At 39.9% G+C, this 24,226-nt stretch overlaps 1 protein-coding gene across 3 annotated transcripts in view; it reads left to right on the top strand.

Annotated features, from left to right (window-relative positions):
* LOC140316885 (low-density lipoprotein receptor class A domain-containing protein 4-like) overlaps positions 1-24,226 on the top strand; it is a 360,196-nt gene that overhangs the window by 103,513 nt on the left and 232,457 nt on the right. For 2 of the 3 annotated variants that reach the window (XM_072394937.1, XM_072394938.1), the window contains one exon: positions 8,772-9,387. The exons of the other annotated variant lie outside the window; for it this stretch is intronic. In XM_072394937.1, the coding sequence (XP_072251038.1) occupies positions 9,348-9,387 (40 nt within the window). In that variant the 5' untranslated portion in view covers positions 8,772-9,347. The remainder of the gene's footprint in view (positions 1-8,771; positions 9,388-24,226) is intronic. 3 annotated transcript variants of the gene reach the window in all.

The raw sequence follows: 24,226 nt of genomic DNA, 5'->3' as shown, positions 1-24,226 counted from the left end.
CACTTCTAACTGTTGACCAAAACACTGCTGAGAACTCCTTCTCAATACAGCTGCGGTCCAATCAAAAATAAATCACTCGAGTAATTATCTTATAAAGTCGTGATTATCAGAAACCGCCCCAGCAGAGCAATCAGAAGACTGTGTGATGCCATCCTTTCATGTTATTATATTTGTTTCCTGGAGGTAGTGGTCCCTCCTTCATGGAGGCTCTGATCCCTCAGAGCTGTGACTGTCACAGCTCATGTTTTGTTAACATGAGCTTTATGTTTTCAGGTTTTTGTCATGTTTTTAGATTCGGTTCTTGTCATGTTTCTCCCCTGCCATCAGCTTCACTCACGTCTCCTGTTTCATTGTCATCAGCTGCACGTCATTCACTAATCACTCCCTGCACAGCATTTAGTCTCCTGATTTCCTTTCATTCATTGCAGAATCCCCACCAACCCTTCATGTCTTGTCCATGAAAGCTAAGTATGGTTTCCTGCCTCATAGTCTTGCCATAGCCATAGTCATAGTCCTGTTCATAGTTATTTATTCATAGTCTTGTCTCGCTTTCATAGTCTTGTTTTTGTCTTGCTTTGTTTCTCACGGTCTTGTTATTCATAGTCTTGTTTAGTTTTTTCTCACAGCTTAGTGTTTTTGATAATCTGGCACAGATTATATGTTCTTGCCTTTTGCTCCCTGTTTTTTGGAATAAACCTTTTTTTAATTCAAAGAACTGCATCTGGGGCCTACCTCACTAACGATCCCTGACAGTGACGCTTAACGCGCTCCTGCTGTTGGTGGGGAAAAAATTCTATTTGGTGGTTTTAGTGAGGCTGCACAGTGGTTATCAATCTTTAACCAAGCCTTAGGCCCAATGCATTGGTATCCACAGTGGCTGCTTCTGCAGCCTTTCCACTCCTTAGTTACACAGGGCACTTAGAGGGAACTACTGTTTTTCTGTAAGCCTCCTCATTTCAGTAAGTTATAGTGCTGTCAACAAGAGAGTCAAGTTCTACTGGAGTAAAGCATCAGGTGGGAAGCCGCAGAGAAGTGTGTAAGATCAATACAAAACTCTGCATCCTGGTCTCAACCCTGGGTTGTCATATTTTTGGATGACAAATAAATTCGTCCACATTTCTAGAAATGAGAGCTGCTCCTTCCAAAGTGGGATGAATGCCATCTCTCATCATCAGACCAGGTTTTCTCCAGAAAGATTGTCAATTATCTATGTAGCCCACGTTGTTTGCTGGACACCATCTGGACAACCAGCGATTGAATGAGGACATACGGCTAAACATGTCATCACTGGTCAGATTTGGCAGGGGTCCAGAGAAAACTACGGTGTCCGACATTGTTTTGGATAAATTACACATCGATGCAACATTAATTTTAGTGACCTCCGATTGGCGTAACCAGGAGTCATTACCGCCACCGTGAATAACTATTTTACCGTATTTATGTTTATCCTTAGCCAGCAGTTTTAAATAGGATTCTATGTCGCCCGCTCTGGCCCCTGGAATACATTTGACTATGGTCGCTGGTGTCGCTAATGCCACGTTTCTGACTATAGAGCTGCCAATTACCAGGGTTTTGTCCTGAGCGGGTGTGTCGCTGAGTGGGGAAAATCTATTTGAAACGTGGACAGGTTGATGGTGAACCACGGGCTTGACTTTAGGACTATGACTCCTCTTCCTGACAGTCACTCAGCCAGTCTGAGGTCCCGGCTGCTCGGGATCTGCTAGGGGACGACTAACAGAGCTAACGAGGCTAGGTCGCTCCGCACTGGCTAAAGGGGCCTGGCTCGCTATCGGGTGGTTTTCAACAGTGCAGAGCCGAGCTTCCAATTCAGATAACCTTGCCTCCAAAACTACAAAAAGACTACATTTGTTACATGTACCATTACCACTAAAGGAGACAGAGGAGTAACTAAACATCTGACACACGGAGCAGGTGAAAGCAGGAGATGGAGGAAGAGAACTGGTAGCCATGCTAAACTAGAGAACAAGACACACCACTAAAAAGTGAAAAATAAAGACTAAAGATCTGTAAGAGTGAGCGTTAGAAAATAACAAGTATGTGATAGAGTTAACTATGCCAGATGTGTAAATTATAGGGAGAAATAAGGTGATTATTTGTAGTTCAAGAGGAGCGAGAAATGTCAGTGCACACACAAAGCAACAGGAAGTGATGCAATACGTCTTACCGCAAAGCAAATCCGTCAGACAGAACATCTGAAGAACAACAGCTGAAAGTGCCTGACCTGGTCCCGACTTGAAATATCTGACAGATATTTCAGATATTCTATATAGAATATTTTTGTGTGTGTGCTGCAATAAATCTGTCAGTGGTTCACTCCTAATCATTCTTTTTATTACTCCTCAGAACCTAGGTCTTAGTAGCATAAAGTATATTTCTAACACATGTGCTACATGAGTCTTTTTATTCACTTTGTGTACAAGAGAACTGGCAGTTTTTCAGAGGCTTCTCTTGAGAGAGTCTGGCATGATACTGCATCCTGGAACCATCAATGAGCCACGGGTGGTCTTGCCAACATTTTACCAAATTCTGCTCAGTTTCCTTAGCAGACCCTAGTTTCTTCACGCTTGGTGAAATCCATCGTGCATGTTTGTTTGTTATTTTCCTTTTACTGCTTTAACCCTGTTGTGTACCCTGACCTTGTTGCTTGTACTTCCATTGGCTGTTGCTCCTCACTCACCAAATCGTCTTCCACCAACTGTTCTAGAATAACAAACATGTGGCATACTCAGTTGGAGACCAGGATGAGTTTGCAAACCTTTTTAAATCACATTTTTGAAGTGTTCCCACATTGGCCACCAAATTTGATTTTAAGGTCTTTTACTGTGAACTTGACTCAGGGGAACAATTATGACGGTGCCCCCGGAAGAGGCATTGAGGGGCTTTTGCTCTATTTGCGATCATCCTTGCAGTCTTGCATCATCGCCACTGTCACCTGAGAAGTGTGACTATGCAGCCTATACATGTGTTTCTATATGACTTGCTTTTATAATTGTCCTCATTTACACTCTTGCTTGCTTTGTCATGCAGAAAGACAAAAGAGAACTAACATGACTGTCATAGGTCCGTTGACCCACTACACCTGTGCAATTATAGAGGAACAATACTGTTGTTAAATGTGTAATATTTAATTTTTCTAAACAAATAATTTGTAAGTTTACTTAGCTTCTACGTAAGAGTGATTAAAACGGGTAATCCACCAGAGAATTAAGAGAAAGCAAGTATGAACCGACAACCGCCAGTGCTTCATACTTTTTGCCAGCCTGTATAAATCTTTCAACTTGCTCATTGATATTACAGATACATACAAATATATATTGTGTTGACAATCTTTATTTCTCTTGCTCTGTCTGCACAAACTCTGAGAGAACAATAGTCTTTTTCTTCTCTCTTTTTTTTTTCCCCCATTTTCATTCCAAATGTTCAGCTGAAGAGACCCAAGGATGGAAGCAGGATATCAGGAGTTGTCCTTAAATGACCAGAGAACTAATATCAGCCTAAAGCCCTGTTTTTTACAACTTGCCATAACAAGAAGCTGTCCTCAGCCAACAGACACGCAGACATCCAATAGTTGAGTTTATAGTATTTCCTCTCCTTTTAAAAAAAAACTTTTAAAAAGGAAACTTGCTGCTATCCACCTGTTAAGCCATTGATGGTTGTACAATGAATTAGCTCTATATGCTATTCTGTTATATTATAAAGCATGCCCCTGGACTCCAGAATAGACCACATGCCGTTTCAATTCCTCTGCGAGGGTCCATCTTTTCTCATTTTATATGTATGCACATAGAAGATGTGCACATTGAGGGGAAAAAAGCTATTTTAATTTCTCTATCTCTCACTGCCCTTTACTTGATTTAGCATGAGAATATGATAGGAAAACACTTTTGTAATGTGAGTCTTTTTACTGGTAAATTTCAGAAATTTTCTTCTTTGGCCAGTTATTCTTCAGTCATTAGTCAACAAGTTTGCATTGCAACAGTCTGCTCCCAAATGTACTGTGCATTAAACATATTGTAACGACCCAGAATAAGGTTAAGAGCACACAGTTGGCTGTTTCCCCCTCTTCCTGCCAATCACTAGACCACAGGCCATGTCACTCAGGTGTGGGCTGGTGGTTGGTGGGACAGAGTGGGCGTGAGCCAGTCTGGGTGCAGGTTTGGGCGCTCTCCTGAGTTTGGTTGAGAAGCAGTGCTGATGATCGCACGTGGGTTATGGTCCAACAGTACTGAGTTGTAAACGGGATTGAGTTCTGTAAAATAAAAGAGCAGTTCGACAACGTCTTGTCTGTGAAGTTCCCCGCAAGTCATTACAATATATTTATTATATATTGCTTGAGGAGAACACTGGACATTTTTGAATGTTTTCATTAAGATAGAATCAAGCTAACATAATATATAAGTACCTTAGTATACAATAATATACAAATACACCCTTTGTCCTGCTTCACCACCATAAATATATATTCAGCCCAGAAGTGCTGAGTTAGCGGGTATTAAGTTGGTTTAAATTTGCATTTGATTAGTGGCCAACACCCAGTCCACCCACCACGCCCTACAATTTATAAAATAGCAAAGCTCAGGTGAGGCGCCCATATTTCACTCATCGCAGCGAAGAAAAACGTTTGGCAATATGGCGAATTTGAGAGCGAAGCATGTAAGTTGCTCTGTTGTTGGATGCAGTGACCAGCACAAGACCCGAGTCTCAGAGGACGTATGACGGGAGTGGATAAAGTTTATTTTTGACGGCGAAGTTCCGGCCACGGTGTGTGACAAACATTTTGACATGGACTGCTTCCACAATTGGGGTCAGTACAATGCAGAACTGGCAGTATAAGTTTTCCTAAAAGAGGGACCAGCCGTGGGGAAAGGACAGGCGATTTAAGTGTGCTTTGAATTTCTTTTGTCCGATTACCACGAGCTAATGCAAACCGCAAGTTCATACGGGTACAAACATGCTTAAATTATTTATGCGGCAGCTGGTGTTATATTACAGTCTAAGGGTCTGACTCTGGCTCAAACATATGGTTGCTACCGTGTGTGGGCAGCCATGACCAGTACTCGTGCTCAACTGTTGTCAACAGGGGGGCGGAGTGAACAGCTACAGCAGCCGCTTCAGCGGCATGAAAATCCGACCGCCTCAGCGCGCGAGTACAACAGAGAGTGTACAGAGATATGGAGAGGGCTGCTGTGATTTCCAACTGATGACCAAATGATTTCACAGACATGTCATTAAGGTGCCTGTGACCTGTGTGAACTGGTGGAAAAGGGGTATAATTGTTCTCTTTTAAGATACCATACGGTGTACATGTCATGGGGTGAAGGAGGGGGGTGGTCGTTTCCTTGCAGTTATCCACGCTGAACTACTAACCACCCCTCTCCACCAATTGTAGTTCTTTCTAACTACATGTGAGCGGTACTGACGAGCCACAGACTTAGATGCACAATTTAAAAACTACATTTATTAAAAAAAAAAAAAATTGTCCTTAAAAACAGCTGGGATCCCTCTGTTAAAATAAAAAGCAGTTAAAAAAACTTTACTAAAAATTGCAGTCCGTGCACCACGACCACTGTCCTTGCCACTCCACCACGCCAGCCAATCCCGTCTCCTGATTAGTCGGCTCAGCTGCTCCCCGGTGCTCCCCAGTGGTCCCAGCTACGGACATGGTCCTAAAAAAACAAAAAAAACCCAACATGGGCGGCAGACAACTATGCGGACAGGAGGGTCACTCGGTCTCCTCCAGAGTGGGCCTGACCCTACATCTAACAGTGCATTGTACATCAGGGACTCACAGCTTTCGGGCAGAAGCTCCTGCATCCCAACACCTACCAATGCACTGCTCCGGCATCTCTGGCCAGCCCACGAGTCCCTCCTGCTGCCGCCTCTCGCTTGTCCACTAGTGATGTGTCGTTCGCGAACGATTCGTTCGATATTAACTAATCTTTTATATGACTCGGGAGTAACGAGTAGTCTCAGAGAGTGATTCGTTCGTTTTCACGCAGTACCCTTCCTCCCCATATGACAGGCGGCTGCTGCATAAACTCAGTCAGCACGACAGGAAACAGAAATGATTAATTAATTTCCATGCAGTACCTTCTCTCGCCACATGGCAGGCGGCAGCTGCATAAGCTCAGTCAGCAGGACAGGAAACAGTTTTGATTCGTTCACGAGTCAACTCCTCGGGTTACGGCTCCTCGCACAGGAAACAGTTTTGATTCGTTCACGAGTCAACTGCTGGCGGCTAAAAACACTGAGATCGGGATGTAGCCTAGCGACAGGATGTCAATAAATGATGTGGAAAGGAAGCTCAAGGAAGGTCTTTACAGCACAAAGACAAAGCAAGGCAAGTGTGATATTTGGAGAAGTTTCTCAATTGTCCGTGAATCTCTTTATTAATAGCCTATAAAATTACGTGTTTTCTCCTGCGGGACGGGAGAAGACACAAAATCAATGCATTTCTTTTATTGTGCGGGCATAAATTCTCAAAGTTTTGCGGCTGCGGGCGGGAGTGTAACACACATGTTGCGGGTGGTAATCGTCAGAAATTCAGCGGGAGCGGGGTGAAGAAAACAGTCCCGCGCAGGGCTCTACTGTGGACTGAAAAACGAAGGAGGAAATGAATGTCTGATTTGTGATGTTCATTCATTTGTCATGAAATGGTCTTCGGTTCTTGTAAATATGTATAGTGTTGTGTGTAAATAGATAAATGATAATTTAATAATGTGAATAGATACTTTTGAAAATTATATCAACATATTGATTTTGTGTTATACTCTACCATAAAATAATAATAATAATAAGACACAATAAATGCACTATGTAACAGTTTAGGGAACTTATTGTTACGTTTTTTTCTCACTTAATTGTGTTACTAATTGTCAAAATCAATGTGAGTTTTACATTCACTTGGTCTCTACCAGCTGTCACGTCACAGGGCTGAACGATAGTTCTCGTTCGTTAATTTGTCACGTGACAGCTACTGAGTCAGTGTTGGGCTTTAAACAACTATGGCAGGGAGGATACAGACACAAGTCACCTTATTGTGTATTTGCTTTCCCAGGTTTTCACATTGTTTGATTTGTTTGTGGCATTTTGTGTTTTGTACTTTGTCAGCTCAGCTTAAGCAAACAATGTTTCCTTCAGTGTTAAGTGTTTAGAACGGTGGTCATTTTGTGCAACGCCCACAGTAGGGCTACAGCGCCACCTGCTGGAAAAATGAACGAAATGATTTGTTCAAACATTCGTTCAATTTACTGTCGAGAGTAAATGATCCGATTCAGCCAAAAGAGTCGAAGTTCCCAACACTATTGTCCGCGCCGACCAAACGCTCCTGCTGCGTATCTTTTTCCCTCTCTGTTATTCTGGCTACCTGGCCTCCTTAAAAACAATCTAGGCGACAGTCCCAGCACCTGATTGGCTGGCGCGGCAGTCAGCCAACAGGTGGATCCACTTACTTGTTAACAGAAAAAGACAATACCTGCAAGAACTGAAATCATATTAAACGCAACTGTAACAAAAACAAAATATAAATAAACATGCGACTTAAACCAAATACACAATGCATAACAGAACCAAAATGTAACAAGTAGTGGATCACACTCGTGACATACATATTAAAACCACTTTCCTTTGTTTACATCTTTTATTTAACTATAAAATTGTGTTATTTTGTTGTACTTAAAAAACAACAACAAAAAACTGACTTGGCAAGAAAACAAACACCAGTTATCTAACCCAAGTTCTACAAATGAAACCTCTTGTTAAACAGACTCAGTTAAGGCTGCAACTCTTTTAGCCTACAACCAAAATTACAACACCATCTCTTAAAGCCTCTTTGCCTCCATTTTATGACATTCAAAATTATCTCTTGGCTTTTCAGAAAGAATTTTGACCAACGAATTCCTTCTGTCCTTCACGATTTCTCTATCATTTCATCTCTTCAACTTTTTTGAGCCTATGTTTCTTTAACTTATGTTTAATTTTGGGTTATTTTATGTTTGTCTCTTTGGTATTTTCCATTTTATTCCTTCTCAGTTTTTGTTGCACTTGCTTGTTGCTCCCCTTCATGTGGGTTGTCTCCCTTCTTTATGCTTTAACACAAATTTTCCTCCTCTGTGATTTCCTTTCTTTTCATGTCACACTCTATTCCTCTTTTCAATGTTGCAATATCAAGATAAAGTAGTTTTATTTGACTTTTTTTCCACAATTGCTCTTCCTCCAATGCTACCCACCCCCTCCTTTTTCTCACAATTCTTTTTTTGAATTTTATTCCTTTCCCAGACACAAAAAACAGTACTTTGCACTTTTGAAATGTAAATAAAGTTTTGTTGTTGCCTGAGCTGTAGCCTCCTCCAGCCCCGTTTATCAGACAGACTTCAAAGTGGCACACTGACATGATGCGCTATATTTCCCCTGCTCTGTGAAACAGGGTCACAGGCTCTCAGAAAACTTTTCCCTTTCATGTAAGAACCTAGTGGGTAAGAGGAACTAAAGGAGGCCATGCCAGCCAACCACCCACCGGCTATCCAAACTCAGACACGCACTGCAGTGTGTGTGTGTGTGAGTAAATGGGGATTGTGGGTGTATGTGGACTTGCTTTTTATTTATGGACTTTTCTCAGCTGGTCATTGCAGGCCAGTAATTTGCCTTACTCATGTTTTGCCTGATTGTATCTGCTATTCTTGTTTTCAGTATCTCATGATTTTATTCACTGAGCTGCTCCCTCTGTCTGTGTATTTCTCTCTTTTCTCTAGCTGCAGAGCCAGCATAGCTTGTGCTGAACTTTGGACTTCAACAACAGCACCAAATACAGTAGAAGAAAATTAAATAAAGAGTTAATATGCGAGCAAAGAAGTAAGAAGAATTGAAGACAACATATTGGTTCGGGCAAAGTATAAAAGACAAGCCTGAAGAGAGTTCAGATCAGTTACACCTACAGTGCATACTCTATCCTTCTCTCCCACATCCTAAACAAATCATCTGTGTTATTTGGGCTCCTCTTCCTCTTATCCATCTCAGTAGTATTTCACTTTCAGAAGGCACCTAAACTCCTGATACAGGGTGGTTATCAGGGCAGTATTACGACAGGGGTGATAAGAAAAAAGCTGAGGAGGGACACTCACCCACTGCAGGGTTTGACAGACAGCAGCCTTTAATTCCATTACATGGGCCGTTGATGAAGAAAGATGGCAGTGAGACTGGCAGGTGTCTCCCCTTCCTCTCGGCCACCCTCCCTCCCCCCAGCCGCCACGGCTAGGACCAGTTAAGGTTGGTCTATCGGCATCCATAACAGCATCTGCAACACCTGGCGGAGCGTGGGAAGGAGCAGCATGCAGGAGACTGATTTACCAGTCACGAACGCCTTCAAAGGTAAATGCTGATAATAGACGCTGCTGTATGTGTGTCTGTCTGTTTATGTGAATGTGAATCAAACTATAAACCTTTGTCATAAAATAAGCTGACACTGTGATCAGTATCTGATCAGAAGTTTGCATAGATTGCGTAAGTTTGCATTTATAATTAATTGCATTGTGTTTTTTAACTATTTATAACTTGTGCACCATAAACCACAAAGCTTTTTTTTAATCATTTATGGTTTCAGGTTTTACTTGGTGAGCACAATGATTTATCATATTTTCTTGCTTAGTACACATTTACCAGATACTTGCTTCAGTTAATGTTTTTGAAAAGCTTGTAGTATTTTGGTAGCAAGGCCTCATCAGCTGGTAGGTGTTGCAATTGAAGGATTAATTATTTATGTGATATTTACCATTTTACATAAGCATTTTATAATCTTAAGACCCACTTTTTACCCATTTTTAACAAGAGTGATTTGATATTGTAAAGTCTGTATGATAAGGATCAAGTTCTGAAACTATAACTAACTTTGTCCGATTTTGAAAATAAATAAATAAATTCACTGCATGAACATGCCTGCTTTGTCACTGAAGAAAAACACATGATTCTATAGTTGTCATACCATGTCAGTTGTGGTGTGGAGGTGAGGAAAGAGGGACCCAAATGCAGATTTATAGTAAAAATAAACAAATAAAAAAATTTTAAAAACTTGATTTATTCCAAAGATCTGTAACAAAAAAATGTGGCAAAGCTGGAATACAAAAACCTAAGCTAACAATACAAAACTTTAGGAACAAACAGAAACCTGACTATGATGAACTACTTGACTTGAACATTAACCAAAAATAACCTGACATGTACATTGACAGTAACAAGTACAAACCTTATTCAAACATGAATGACGTTGAGGATCTGACAATGAACATGAACTGGGAAAGTAAATACTATGAAAGGTGATAGGTGAGTGAGTGCGGCTGATGATAATGAAACACAGGTGAAGGGAGTGGAGCTGGTGACCAGACCAGAGGAACCTGAGGAAAAAGGTGAAGACATGGCAAAACTAAAGACTAGACATAAATTTCAAACATAAAACATGACAAAAAATGCAAAACATGACAATAGTTTCAATAATATTCAAGCGGCAGAGTGGACCGTGCTGCTTCCATCAAACTCAATTCAACCTGATGGCATGATTTAAACTAAGATAATACAGTAATAATAATAATACATTTGTAGTGCCCTGTACATTGCAAGACCTCAAAGGGCTCCAGTTTAAAAAGAAGAAATAAAAACAAGTAAGCAGTTCAGTATAAAAGTATAAAGAATTTGGCAGACATCTAAGAGTGGAGACCATGTGTTTTGCTAAAAAGAAATGTCTTAAGGCCCCTTTTAAAAGAGTCAATGGGCTGTGGTGCCTTCAGGGTGTCAGGGAGGGCATTCCACATGCGTGGGGCAACAGCACAGAATGCCCTATCTCCCATGGTCCTGATGTCCATAGAAGCATTGGTGTGTGAGGAGGGAAACCTTGTACTCAATTCTGGTGGAGACAGGAAGCCAGTGCAGTAAGTGGAGAATGGGGGGTGATGTGCTCATGTTTGCTTGCTAGGGATCCCAATGAGAAGTGCATTATGATAGTCCAGTCTGGAGGAGATAAAGGCATGGACGAGCTTTTCAGCATCTGAGAGGGAGAGAATGGGACGGAGTTGTGAGATGTTTCGGAGGTGATAAAAGGAGGTCTTGCAGAGATGGTTGATATGGGATTTAAAGGTGAGTTGGGGGTCCATTTTTCCACTAAGATTTGTGACTGATGATGATGAGAAAGGGATATTGGAGCAAGAAAAGGTGATGCTGGTTATTGGTGATGAATTCAATTAAATTCAATTTAGTTTTATTTATATAGCGCCAAATTACAGCAATTATCATCTCAAGGCACTTAAATAATATAGTCCAATTCAAGCTAATTGGAGTTCAATTCATTGTAATCATAATCCAATGAAATCCAATTAATTAATTTCAAAATAATCCAATTCATTCACATAGAGCCAATTCAAAAAACAATATCCTAGGTAAGGAAACCAACATATTGCACCGAAACTTGTCTTCAGTCCAATCTCCCGTCCTGAGCATGCCTGTGGCGACTGTGGAAAGGAACGACTCCCTTTTAACAGGAAGAAACCTCTGGCAGAACCAGACTCAGGAAGGGTGGACATCCGCCTCGACCAGCTGGGGTTTGAGAATACAGAAAAGAGGGGGGAAAAAACACCATTCAAAGGATACCTGTTGGAACAGGGAAACACAAGTTAATAACCACAATAATGTCAGATGAACATAATATCATTTGAGAAATTAAACAGGGGAAAAAGAGAGAGAAGTGAGGAAAGGTATGACAGATGAGGTCCCCCAGCAGTCTAAACCTATAGCAGCTTCACTATGGGATGTTTCAGGATCACCTGAGCCATCCCTAACTATAAGCTTTATCAAAAAGGAAAGTTTTAAGCCTAATCTTAAAAGTGGAAAGGGTGTCTGCTTCCCGGACATTTACTGGCAGCTTATTCCATAAGAGAGGGGCCTGAAAAACTGAAAAACTCTGCCTCCCATTCTACTTTTAGAAACTCGAAGTGCTCTGTTAGGAAAATATCTTACAATGAGATCTTTAAGATATGATGGAGCGCGGTCATTAAGAGCTTTATATGTGAGGAGAAGAATCTTAAATTCTATTCTGAATTTAACAGGAAGCCAATGAAGAGAAGCTAAAACTGGAGAAACATGATCTCTCCTGTTCAACATGTTCAAGTCTCTGTAACAGAATGCTGTGATCGATCGTATCAAATGCAGCACTGAGATCCAACAGGACAAGCACAGAAACAAGTCCGCTATCAGAGGCTAAGAGGAGATCATTGGTAACCATCTTTGGAGGTTGAGTGAGGACAGCAACTCCACAGAAACAACCTTGTGTTCAGAAACACCTAGGTGCAGTTCCTCCCCCAAGGTAACAGGAGAAGTGGAACTGTCTGATTGTTGTTGTCTATAAGTGTGCAAAGTCACTAAACCAAGTTTCACTCCGTTCAGTTCCAAGATAAAATCAAATTAAATGTCAACATGAATGCTAATTACAAGTGTAAAATAGGAAATTACTGTAAATTCAATATGTAATGAAAGTGACATAAGGCTAAGGATGGGAGGAGTGATGGGTGTATTGTGTGGTGTCACTCCTACACAGTCCTGAAGATCAGCTAAACGATCATGAGTGGATGCATAGATTGGCAAATTCATATGGTTTTTGACCTCTGCAATTTTAATTTTTTTACAAACTACAGCCAGTGTTGAAATTATTTAAAAACTTAGTTCACAGTGTTGTTATTTGGACGAGGCAGCCAGAGTTTTTTGGGCTTATCATGTCAGATTATACTCTGCTATCTTCTTGGTTTGATCAGACTCCCCTTTCTTAATATGGCAACAGGAGACTCTCTTGTTAACAGGACTTTTTTGTGTACACAATAGGGATGTCATGACTATGATATTTTAGGAAACAATTATTTGTCATACTAATAATTGCTGCCAGCAAAATATTTCTTACCCTCTTTGTGGTTATGCCACTATTATATTTACTCTGACCAATAACTGTATTCTTTACTTAACTCGTACAAAAGAACAACAACTATTTATTGGAAGGAAATACATGAATATACATGCATTTTAAAAATATGTCTGTCTGCCTTTTAGGTTTTCTAAAAAAATATTGCACGTGGCACATATGCCATGTTCAGTGCAGAGGACAGTGGTGCAATGACATTATTTAAATTGAAGGGGTTCATATATTGTAATACTGAGCCGGATGTCCCTATCTGTCCCAGCCCCCAGATGTTCTCTTTGTTGCTTTCTCCTGATGACATCATTATGAAACAGTTTAATTTTGACTTTTCTCCTTCCCCAGGAAAACCTTATTGAACTGCCTTTTATATTACTTGGGACGATTCACTTACTTGGAGATTTTGGTGCTCTGAAAAGTTTCTCTGATATGTCACCTAACCTGACTGCTTACGAAATAGATACACACTGAACACACATTATATACAGGGATGGGAAAAGCAACACTTCTTAACTGAGCTAAAGCCAATGAATTGGGTTAGATTTTCATTATGGAGCAAATCAGAGGCAGTACTTCAAATGCATTCATGTAGATTAAGTTGAATAACATCGATATATTGAGAGGGGTACAATTCACTGTGTTTTCCAGGATGGCAGTGGGCACATATCACTCCACCCCCTTATGATTTCTACTTATGGGAGTGCTAAATATCTAAATAAATAATGATATTTTTGTATTTTATATGTCCAAATTAGCAATGACTTTTGTTCATTTAGTTTTTAATAGGGCACTTTAATCTTCAGTTTTTAGCATGTAGTGATGCTTACCAGCCAAAAGTGCCAACTCAATACCCCCAAACTAGGGGCCATGAAAAATAAGAAGCTCATTCTATAGCCATTGTTTGGTTTGTTCCTTCTGCGCTTCTATAATAATTTAGCAGTGCATAATTGCAGAAGGGCAAATAGGTCATCTCACTGGGGATGTAAACTGCTTGTTCTAAGGTCATGAAAAAACATAATAATTCTTTACTGCTCTGATTCTACACTTATGGAATCAATTATGAATATAGTAATGCATTTCTGTTAATAGATGGCCCTCAGTGTTGCACACAAGAACCTTTTTCTCATTTATTATGCCCTCTGGATGAATTCTCCAAAGCTTTGAGACACGTTTTTTTTTATTTTTAAAATGTTTTATTAAGCGCAATTATCGGGTTAATTAAAATTGATAGATTGATTTTTAGACTGTTGCAGCAAATTTCTCATTCTTCCATTTTCTCTCAGATGTGCTTAGTCCCCATTTGACATTTCCTCTGGCAATGTTAGACAGAGCACACATAGGACTGGGCCTCCTCCCCGATTTGTCAAAGCCTTAACTTGCAGCTCAAGCTGGGTTGATAGCTTAGAGATGGCTCTAAGATGGCAGCGAACGTCTGTTTCTCATGCACCTCGGAGTTAGATAAACGCAATTTCGGTCTGCTTGCAATGTAATGTTGTAACACTTGATTGACAATAAAATTTGCTTTGACTTTGACTAAGAGGCTGGGGTGGTTAACAGAAACATAAGTTTTACTTTCAGCATGAAGGGATCGCTGGGACAGACATCTGCAAGCTTTTGCAAAACTGCCCTGATGGACTGACTCAGCCACGTTTACTCATAACCCAGCAGGCTGCTCTCTGGTGACCCCTATTAGTTAATTAAACTAAACATAGAGCCAAGCGGGCTAGCATGCAATGTGCGCGCAGTGTGGTTATGAGTTTGATTAATATGCCACTTTTATACATTCACACACACACACTACAGTTTGTATATGTGTATGTTTGCTGCTGTTATCATTAGTATGTTCAGCTCCTGCATCAGTGAAAAAAATCACTCCAGAGCTGAGCTATCTCTCTACTCTCAAAGTGCTTGTATTACATAATTTATCAGCTGTGTGTGTAAGTGTGCGTGTCTGGGTTAGCTCTGGTCAGTCTCCACTGAGGCCCTGAGGGGGCGAAGAAGGGAATGAAGTCATCGAGCGATAGTAAACAAACGCGGCAGCATTCAGATGTCGGCAGACACCAGTGGTTGATAGCTGTGAGGCTAATGCAGGGTTCAGATCAGGTGAAACTTCCTTCCTCTCTCTCTCTCTCTTTCTCACACGCTTTCACACACCCGGCCTGGCCTTCCACTCGGCCTTGCCTGGCCTGTGTGTCTGCAGCTGCAGATAAAGGCCATGTTGCCAATGCTGGTAGTAACTTTTTACTTGACTCCACCTTGGCACATTTGGCAGCTTCTTTCTTCAAAGCCTACTTCTAAACAGGGCGGCTGTAGCTCAGGAGGAAGAGCAGTCACCCACCAATCGGAAGGTCGGTGGTTCGACTCTGGCTTCCCCGGGCTACATGTCGAAGCGTCCTTGGGCAAGACACTGAACCCCATGTTGCCCCCCCAGTGTATCATTGGGGGTATGAATGTGTGTATGAATAATTAGAAAAGCACGTAGTTATGAATCTTAAGACGTGCTGTATGAATGTGTGTGAGTGGGGTGAAGCGCGTGAAGTGGTCAGCTTTATTCTTTCTTACCTTTTTTCTTTTTTGTCTTCCTTCACCCAATAATATACAAACCATTTGGCTTTGACAGTTTACTTGCATTAATCTTCTGTCTATGTCTTATGAATACCTTCCTCCTTCTCAGTTAGTTTACAGTGTTACAGTTTTTCCCCCCTCAAAAATAAAGTTGAAATGACACAATTCTTAGAAAATACTGTTTCTTAGTTAATTAGTTACAGTATTTTCAGCTTCACCACTAACCACTATTGATGCCAACCTTTTGTTTTCTTTATATTATTAACTTTTGATTACAAAGGTATACTGTAGTAATGACAGGTGTAATAATAAAATGAACAATGCTTTTTAGCATATATTTTGTTCAGAAAATCTTAACCTTTAGTATTGTCTGTTTTCCCTTGAATAAATTAATTTGTACATTGTTATGATATGAGTTACTTCCATTGTGTGCTCCTGGAGCCCCTCTCCCAAAGCAACACGGATGGTCTTGCAGCCTCTGTGATGACAATTTAAAAACCTTAGACAAACTGCCTCCTGAAGCTGACTGTGTCAAAAAAGAAAGGAATTCAGATGATGTTGGACACACAATATTTTTTTGTGATTTCTCCTTGGCTCATTTGGGTGGCATACTCGCAGGTGGATAAAGCTAGTACTTTATTTTTCCAGAGAAAAATAGCTAATCTGTGCAAAAGTGATAAACGCCCTTATCTTTGTTAGTTACTTTACCTTCTATGGTGGAAAAAAAAATACTTCCAAACAATGTTTAGCAGGAGACTGTTCTTATTCCAATCTAGACCTCATGGACTCCATGGCATTTATGAGAGTGACGGTCATATTGTAAAAATAATGTATTCCTTAAACTACATTATCGAACATCTGCAACACCTGCAGCAGGCAATATATTGTGCAGATAGCCAATACTGACAAGTCGCTCTCAATCCCAGCCTGCCTTCCTCTATTTCTTTCTCATTGTCCTCTTCTTTTCTGTTTCTGACATAGTCATACATTTTCGCTCCCTCTGTGGTCACCTCCTTCTATCTATCTCCATTTATCTCACTTGGACTGTCGTCTTCTTCCTCCCTCCCCTCTTCCCTCCTCTGCTCCATCTCTCACATTGTGGTCTCCCACCGCAGTCAATTCTGTATTGAGTTAAACTAATGTTGAGCACTTGCCCATCTATAAAATTACTGACAGCTTATGGTTATTACAGGTAGACCTATTGCCCCTTTTGCCTGCCTGCAGATGGGGCCTGAGGCCGAGGACACAAAGGTGGATGATCAACTATCTGCCTTTTTATTACTCTGCATAGCACTTCAATTTTATACATTTTTTTTACTAAACCAGATGTTTCTAAATATTAATGATTGCCATGTTGAAGTGTACAATGGACTAAGATGTGATCAAAGTTCAATGAAAGCGTGACTTCAATTCTGAAAGTCCAATTTTTTGCAGCCAGATAATCAGACAGGTTGTAATCAACATCAACTTCATAGACAAAATATGGGCTAAATTCATGATTACATCCCCAAAAAAAAAGCAGTCTTAGCACAAAAGTGTTGTAAAACCAAATACAGTATAAGATAATGATACAGAAATATTAGTCATGTATTTTGGTAGAAGTTTCTAAAATTCAGATAAAAGTTACATTTCTACACAATGTTTTTTGTCACATTTGTTTGAATAGCAAATTTCCCTAAGGAAATTTGTTTAAAACCTCTTACATTTCAACATGCTAGATTTTTTGTGTAATTTAATCTCTGCAAAGAGGGCTTGCTACAGAGCAAGAGAAGGTAAACGGGAGAACAACTGAACTGAACAAGAGAACAAGGATGCAGATTGTTTATCCTCTAAACTTCAGCAAGGGAGAATATTATGGGGCATACCAATTGTTAGGACGCTGAATATGATAGCAACAATGGTATAGTCAGTCTAAAAGATATCTGTAATTGGAACACTATCTATTGAACAAGCTGACAACCACATTTGGAACACAGTTAGTAATAAAAACTACTGAGAAATGAGTCCATAGTAACAGTGTTAAGTTTTCTGACATCACAGATGAGTTTCTGTTAAGAAACAATATCCTCTTGCTAATTAAAGCAAATAGGACCTACACTCCAAAACTCCTTCCTCCCTTTGTTGTGTTGTGATATAGTAATATCTTATATAATCCACAAAAATATGCATTATAAAGATCACTTTACATTTAAAATGCTTGCTTTTTCTAGGTTTTTTTTGCATCACACCTAACACACTTGTGTCCCTGGTCACTGAGGTTATGTGGTTGAATTGGTCTGTTTTTAGAGAAGGACTGAAGGAACGACACCTTTGCTTGAAAATTAACTTTTGATCTGAACTGGAATCAAAAGTCTTTTGATTTGACAGTCAGATTTTCAAGGGTGTTCCTTTTATTCCCAAACAAGATACTAATTGTGAGATTTTACCACATTTCTTTTTACCATCCCACAACCTTTTGAAAATATGTCATTGCCATCAATTGAAGAAGAACATATATACTTCCAAAAACAACAATATTTCTCAGCTTTAACTGTTCGTAACTTTGTACTATTTTAATTCGGAGAAAAATTTAAAAAAAAATTTTTTTTTTTTAAATAGTTAGGCATAATAAGCATTATTATTTTATTCACATTTTTCTTGAAAAGAAACTTTTCTTCAAACTTTAGAAAACTGTATTTCAGGGTTTGTGCTCTCTCGTATGCAGTCTATTGCCAGAAACATTATCAGATAGCACATTTTGATTTTGGAGCCTTCTGCGTTGGCACCAGTCTTATTGAGGTGAATTTAGGGTGTGAATGGGGTGTCTTTATCCTGCGATATTGACACTCAGAATATGAACTAATGTTCCTGATGAATACATGATTATTGGACACAGGCTCAGACAGTATATACTTAATCTATATATAGATAATTATCAAGCTTCTTCTGGTTATTCTCTTTCTTGCTGAATGATTATAAATACCACATTTACCAGTCTTGCCAATCATAAATCTCTTAACCTTAGCAGTGCTCTCTGTTATAGAAGTCAAACATTTAAATTTGATACAGATGCTTGCCTGTAGTGAATTGTTAAATTCAGTATTACATTTTTATAAAAGCAATATCATAATAAACAATGTCACAATCTTTTTTACATGAAGGATTTGACTGGATTTTCACAAAAAACAATAATAAAATGTATGATAACTATATCAGACATTGCCAATGGCTTTCTCAAAGAAGAAAGTTTTAAGGAGGGATTTGAAGGTAGCTTAGACTTGGTGTGCCTGATTTCATTGGGAAAAGTGTTCCATAAGATGGGGGACCTATTGAAAAGGGCCCCACTTCCCCTTGTCACAAATCTAGGAGTAGTTAGAGGAGCATTGTGGATCTTGATGGCCAGGTCTGACTTGTATTTTGGGGAAAGACAATTTAAAGGGGAACTCCGTTATCTTAAAACCTTGACCTTATTTCTGGCATGAAATACGTTTATCTATTCACCGAGAACAGTTTGGCGAAAGTCAGCGTCCTTCGGAAGATATTTAGATCACTTGATCCGAGCAGGGCATAGGCAATAAAGCCTCTAAATAAGGCATTGTGTCTTTATTTCACCAATGCTTTAAGCCGAATGAATGAACGAACATGTACTGATGCTCTGTTAGCACATAACTATTGTTATGTGGCTACTTGCAGCTATAGGAGAGCTAACGGAGGGAATTCTACACACACCTCTACTGGGACGACTTATTTAGAGGCTGTATTGTCTATGCCCTGCTCTCTCCCGTTATATGAATATACACGGATCTAAATATCTTCTGAAGGACGCCGACTTTCGCCAACTGTTCTCGGTGAGTAGATAAACGTATTTCATAAATAAGGTCTAGGTTTAAAAATACCGGAGTTCCCCTTTAAAGACTTGACAGGGAGAAAGTCCAGGGATGTTAGCACCAAAGCTCCCTTTGTCGTAGTTATGAGTGAAGCTGCAGCAAACAACAGGTTTGAGCATTAATTGTAAGGTTAGAAGGAAATGTTACTCCTAGATTCTTAACAACCTGTGTGATGTTATTTGATAGACTGCCTTGATTTGGGGTACAAACAGAATAATCTTTCACTAATCATCATTGGGCCTCATACACCAATATATTCTTATGAATTTTCTTAAATTCTATGTGTTCTGAGACTGGAAAAAATGTTTGCATCTTAACCCCCACCCTCTTAGATAGATGAATGCCAATCTCCATGTAAATTGAATGGACATGCCAGGTGTTCTAATCTGCATAGGTAAACACCGGAAAATGGCCATAAAAGGGCATGAGACTGAAGGGCGGTGTGCAAACACATTCAATTCAATTCAATTCAATTTTATTTATATAGCGCCAGATTACAACAATTGTCATCTCAAGGCACTTAAGTAATATAGTCCAATTCAAGCCAATTGGAATTCAATTCATTGTAATCATAATCCAATTAATTCATATAGAGCCAATTCAAAAATTAATAACCTAGCTAAGGAAACCAACAGATTGCACTGAAAATTGTCTTCAGTCCAATCTCCCATCCTGAGCGTGCCTGTGGCGACTGTGGAAAGGAACGACTCCCTTTTAACAGGAAGAAACCTCTGGCAGAACCAGACTCAGGAAGGGTGGCCATCCGCCTCGACCAGCTGGGGTTTGAGAAGACAGAAAAGAGGGAAAAGAGGGGGGAAAAACACCATAATGCCATTCAAAGGATATCTGTTGGAACAGGGGAACACAAGTTAATAACCACAATAATGTCACATGTACATAAAATCAATTGAGAAATTAAACAGGGGGAAAAAGAGAGCAAAGTGAGGAAAGGTGTGACAGATGAGGTCCCCCAGCAGTCTAAGCCTATAGCAGCTTAACTATGGGATTATTCAGGATTACCTAAGCCATCCCTAACTATAAGCTTTATCAAAAAGGAAAGTTTTAAACCTAATCTTAAAAGTGGAAAGGGTGTCTGCTTCCCGGACATTTACTGGCAGCTTATTCCACAAGAGAGGGGCCTGATAACTGAAGGCTCTACCTCCCATTCTACTTTTAGAAACTCTGGGAACAACAAGTAAACCTGCAGTTTGGGAGCGAAGTGCTCTGTTAGGAAAATATCTTACAATGAGATCTTTAAGATATGATGGAGCGTGGTCATTAAGAGCTTTATATGTGAGGAGAAGAATCTTAAATTCTATTCTGAATTTAACAGGGAGCCAATGAAGAGAAGCTAAAACTGGAGAAACATGATCTCTCCTGTTAGTTCTCATCAGAACTCTGGCTTCAGCATTTTGGATCAGTTGGAGGCTTTTCAGAGAATATGTGGGACAGCCCAATAATAAAGAATTACAGTAGTCCAATCTTGAAGTAACAAATGCATGAACTAGTTTCTCTGCATCACCCTGAGACAGGATGTTCCTGATTTTGGCAATATTACGAAGGTGAAAGAAGGCAGTCCTAGAAACCAGTTTTATATGTGCATCAAATGATAAATTCTGGTCAAAAATAACTCCAAGGTTCCTCACTGTAGAACTAGAAGCCAAGGAAATACCATCTAGAGTAACTATATAACCAGACAATTTCTCCCTGAAGCGCTCAGGTCCAAAGAGAACAACTTCAGTTTTGTCTGAATTTAAAAGCAGACAGTTCTGAGTCATCCAGGTCTTTATGTCTTTAAGACAGGCTTGTAGTCTGACCAACCTATTGGTTTCATCTGGTTTCATAGATAAGTACAGTATCATCAGCATAACAATGGAAATTTATGCCATGCTGTCTGATAATGTTACCTAATGGAAGCATGTATAAAGTAAAAAGAATCGGTCCAAGCACAGAACCCTGAGGAAGTCCATGACTTACTCCAACGTGTGAGGAAGATTCTTCATTTACAAGAACAAACTGGAATCTATCAGATAAATATGACTTAAACCAGCCTAATGCAGTTCCTTTAATCCCAATAACATGTTCAAGTCTCTGTAACAGAATGCTGTGATCGATCGTATCAAATGCAGCACTGAGATCCAACAGGACAAGCACAGAAACAAGTCCGCTATCAGAGGCTAAGAGGAGATCATTGGTAACTTTCACCAGTGCTGTTTCTGTGCTATGATGCATTCTGAATCCTGACTGAAACTCTTCAAACAGATTATTTCTATGTAAATGATCACAAAGTTGAACTGCAACTATTTTTTCAAGAACTTTAGACAAAAAAGGGAGATTGGATATAGGTCGATAATTAGCCAACACTTCTGAATCAAGAGTAGGTTTTTTAAGTAAAGGTTTAATTACAGAAACCTTAAAAGTCTGAGGTACATATCCTGTCAACAAAGACCGATTGATCAAATCCAATATGTAAGTGTCAATTAAGGGGAAAACCTCCTTGAACAGTCTGGTTGGGATTGGGTCTAACATACAAGTTGATGGTTTAGAAGAGACTATTGCTGTTGTTAGCTCAGAAAGATCAACTGGGCAGAAGCTGTCTGAATACAAATCAGGTTCGAAAGATACTTCTAAAGCTGCTGCACAGGATACATCAGTGATAATAGTGGGAAGGATTCCATCAATCTTCTGTCTGATAGAAACAATTTTATTGACAAAGAATCTCATGAAATCATCACTGCTGAGAGTTAAAGGAATACATGGCTCAACAGAGCTCGGACTCTTTGTCAGCCTGGCAACAGTGCTGAAAAGAAACCTGGGATTATTCTTATTCTCTTCTATCAATAATCAATAACAAGCAGTTCTAGCTTTACGAAGTGCTTTCTTATACGTTATTAAACTATCTTTCCAGACTAATTGAGACTCTTCTAAATTAGAGGAACGCCACTGTCTCTCCAGCTTTCTTGCAGTCTGCTTTAACGCACGCAGCTGTGAATTATACCAAGGAGCCAATCTCTTCTGACTGATTGCCTTCCTTTTCAGAGGGGCAACATTGTCCAGTGTTGTACGCATTGAAGCTATAGTGCTGTCAACAAGAGAGTCAAGTTCTACTGGAGTAAAATTTAGGTAGCTGTTCTCTGTCATATCAGCACATGGCAGTGAAGAAAAGGATGATGAAATCAACTCTTTAAATCTGGTTACAGCATTCTCTGATAGACACCTTCTATATGTAGAATTCTTCTCAGAAACCGTGTAGTCAAGTAATGTAAATTCAAAAGTTATTAAAAAATGGTCAGACAAGACAGGGTTATGCGGGAACACTGTTAACTGTTCACTCTCAATGCCATAAGTCAGCACAAGGTCAAGGGTACGATTAAGGCAATGAGTAGGTCTGTGAACACTTTGAGAAAATCCGAGTCTAATATAGAATTAAAGTTAATATTTAGGCTGTCATTTTCAACATCTACATGAATATTAAAGTCACCCACTACAATGACTTTATCTGTACTCAGCACTAACTGGGATAAAAACTCTGAGAATTCAGACAGAAACTCAGAATAAGGGCCAGGTGGACGATACACAACAACAAACACAAGAGGTTTTTGTGATTTCCACTTTGGGTGGGAAAAACTCAAAAACCCATCCGGCATCCTTTTAAGAGACCTGTAGTGCGCTCGATTGTGGAGCAAGTGCGTGCATCTGATTAAATGAAACCTCCTGGTGAGTCTGAGGTCTTGTCAGTGGTGTTATTAACCAGGGGGCAAGGGCATATCATCAATCTTCCATTAAAACAAATCATACTGAAAAGCCACTGTTGTAGAATTATTAAAAGATATGTACCAATGAGCCATGCGTCATGTCTTGAGGCTTGAGGCTGCTTGTCTGAGGCGTACGCCCAGGGAGCTGTCCTGTGAGATGAAGGAGTCGTGTGGTCCTCCTGGGAAGCACAATACAACATCCATTAGATTGCACTGGGAGTTGCAAAAGAGTTGGACATTTATGGAGTGATACTGCTTGTGGTCGAGATATGTGAATGGATCTGATGAGAGTGCTTTAATGCACACGTACGCAGTCCATTGCACTGATGGCGTTACGAAAATCTGCAATAGAATTAAATCCCCTCTTGACTGCAACTGGTCCTTTAGCTGTATATGGAAACTTTATGTATGTTTGTGGCCAGTTGATCCGCAGGAGTGGAGCTGCTGGTGTGCAGCTGTGATATGCCCTCGAAGTCCTGCTGAAATGTTCCAGATGCTAAAGCCCAAGGTTGAGTGAACCTACAAATATGGTGGAACAGGGTTGAACCATTGTGTATGACTCTGCAGTGCTGGGTCCAAACTATTGCAAAGGTCCATGAGAACAGCTCTTTTTTGCATAAAGCTTCTAAATAGGTATTTGTCAAATAAATCTGCATGGTCATGAAAAATTCATTCCCTTTATAGGGCACGATCTGCAATATCTTGCATCAACAGTAAATATGCCTTTTTGTGAGCATGCCTGCAATTGATGAAGACAGGCCACATTTGGCATATAAAAAGGATGGAACCACTAATTGATGGCGCATTTTCCAGATAGCTTATTATTACTTTGTAAATGACCAAACGTTATTTTAAAATATCTGATATTAGTAATTTTATTATTGAATTGCACAAGTGTTTAAAAAACAAGTCAGCACTTAAATGTGTATAAGAGTACTTCCTGGGTGAGAAAGCATTTGTGAATACTGTTTGTGATTTATGTTTGTGATCTCGAGGCGTAGTCATGGAGGGGAGAGCATCTGGTTTGGGAACATCAGGGTCACGTCTCTGCTTTTTGGCTTGGCTGTTGCACTTGG

Source organism: Leuresthes tenuis, unplaced genomic scaffold (assembly GCF_036924035.1).
Source record: "Leuresthes tenuis unplaced genomic scaffold, fLeuTen1.0.hap1 SCAF_10, whole genome shotgun sequence".
In the NCBI taxonomy this organism is placed as follows: domain Eukaryota; kingdom Metazoa; phylum Chordata; class Actinopteri; order Atheriniformes; family Atherinopsidae; genus Leuresthes; species Leuresthes tenuis.
Note: the sequence above shows the minus strand (reverse complement) of the source record. Positions and strands in the feature narration are given on the sequence as shown.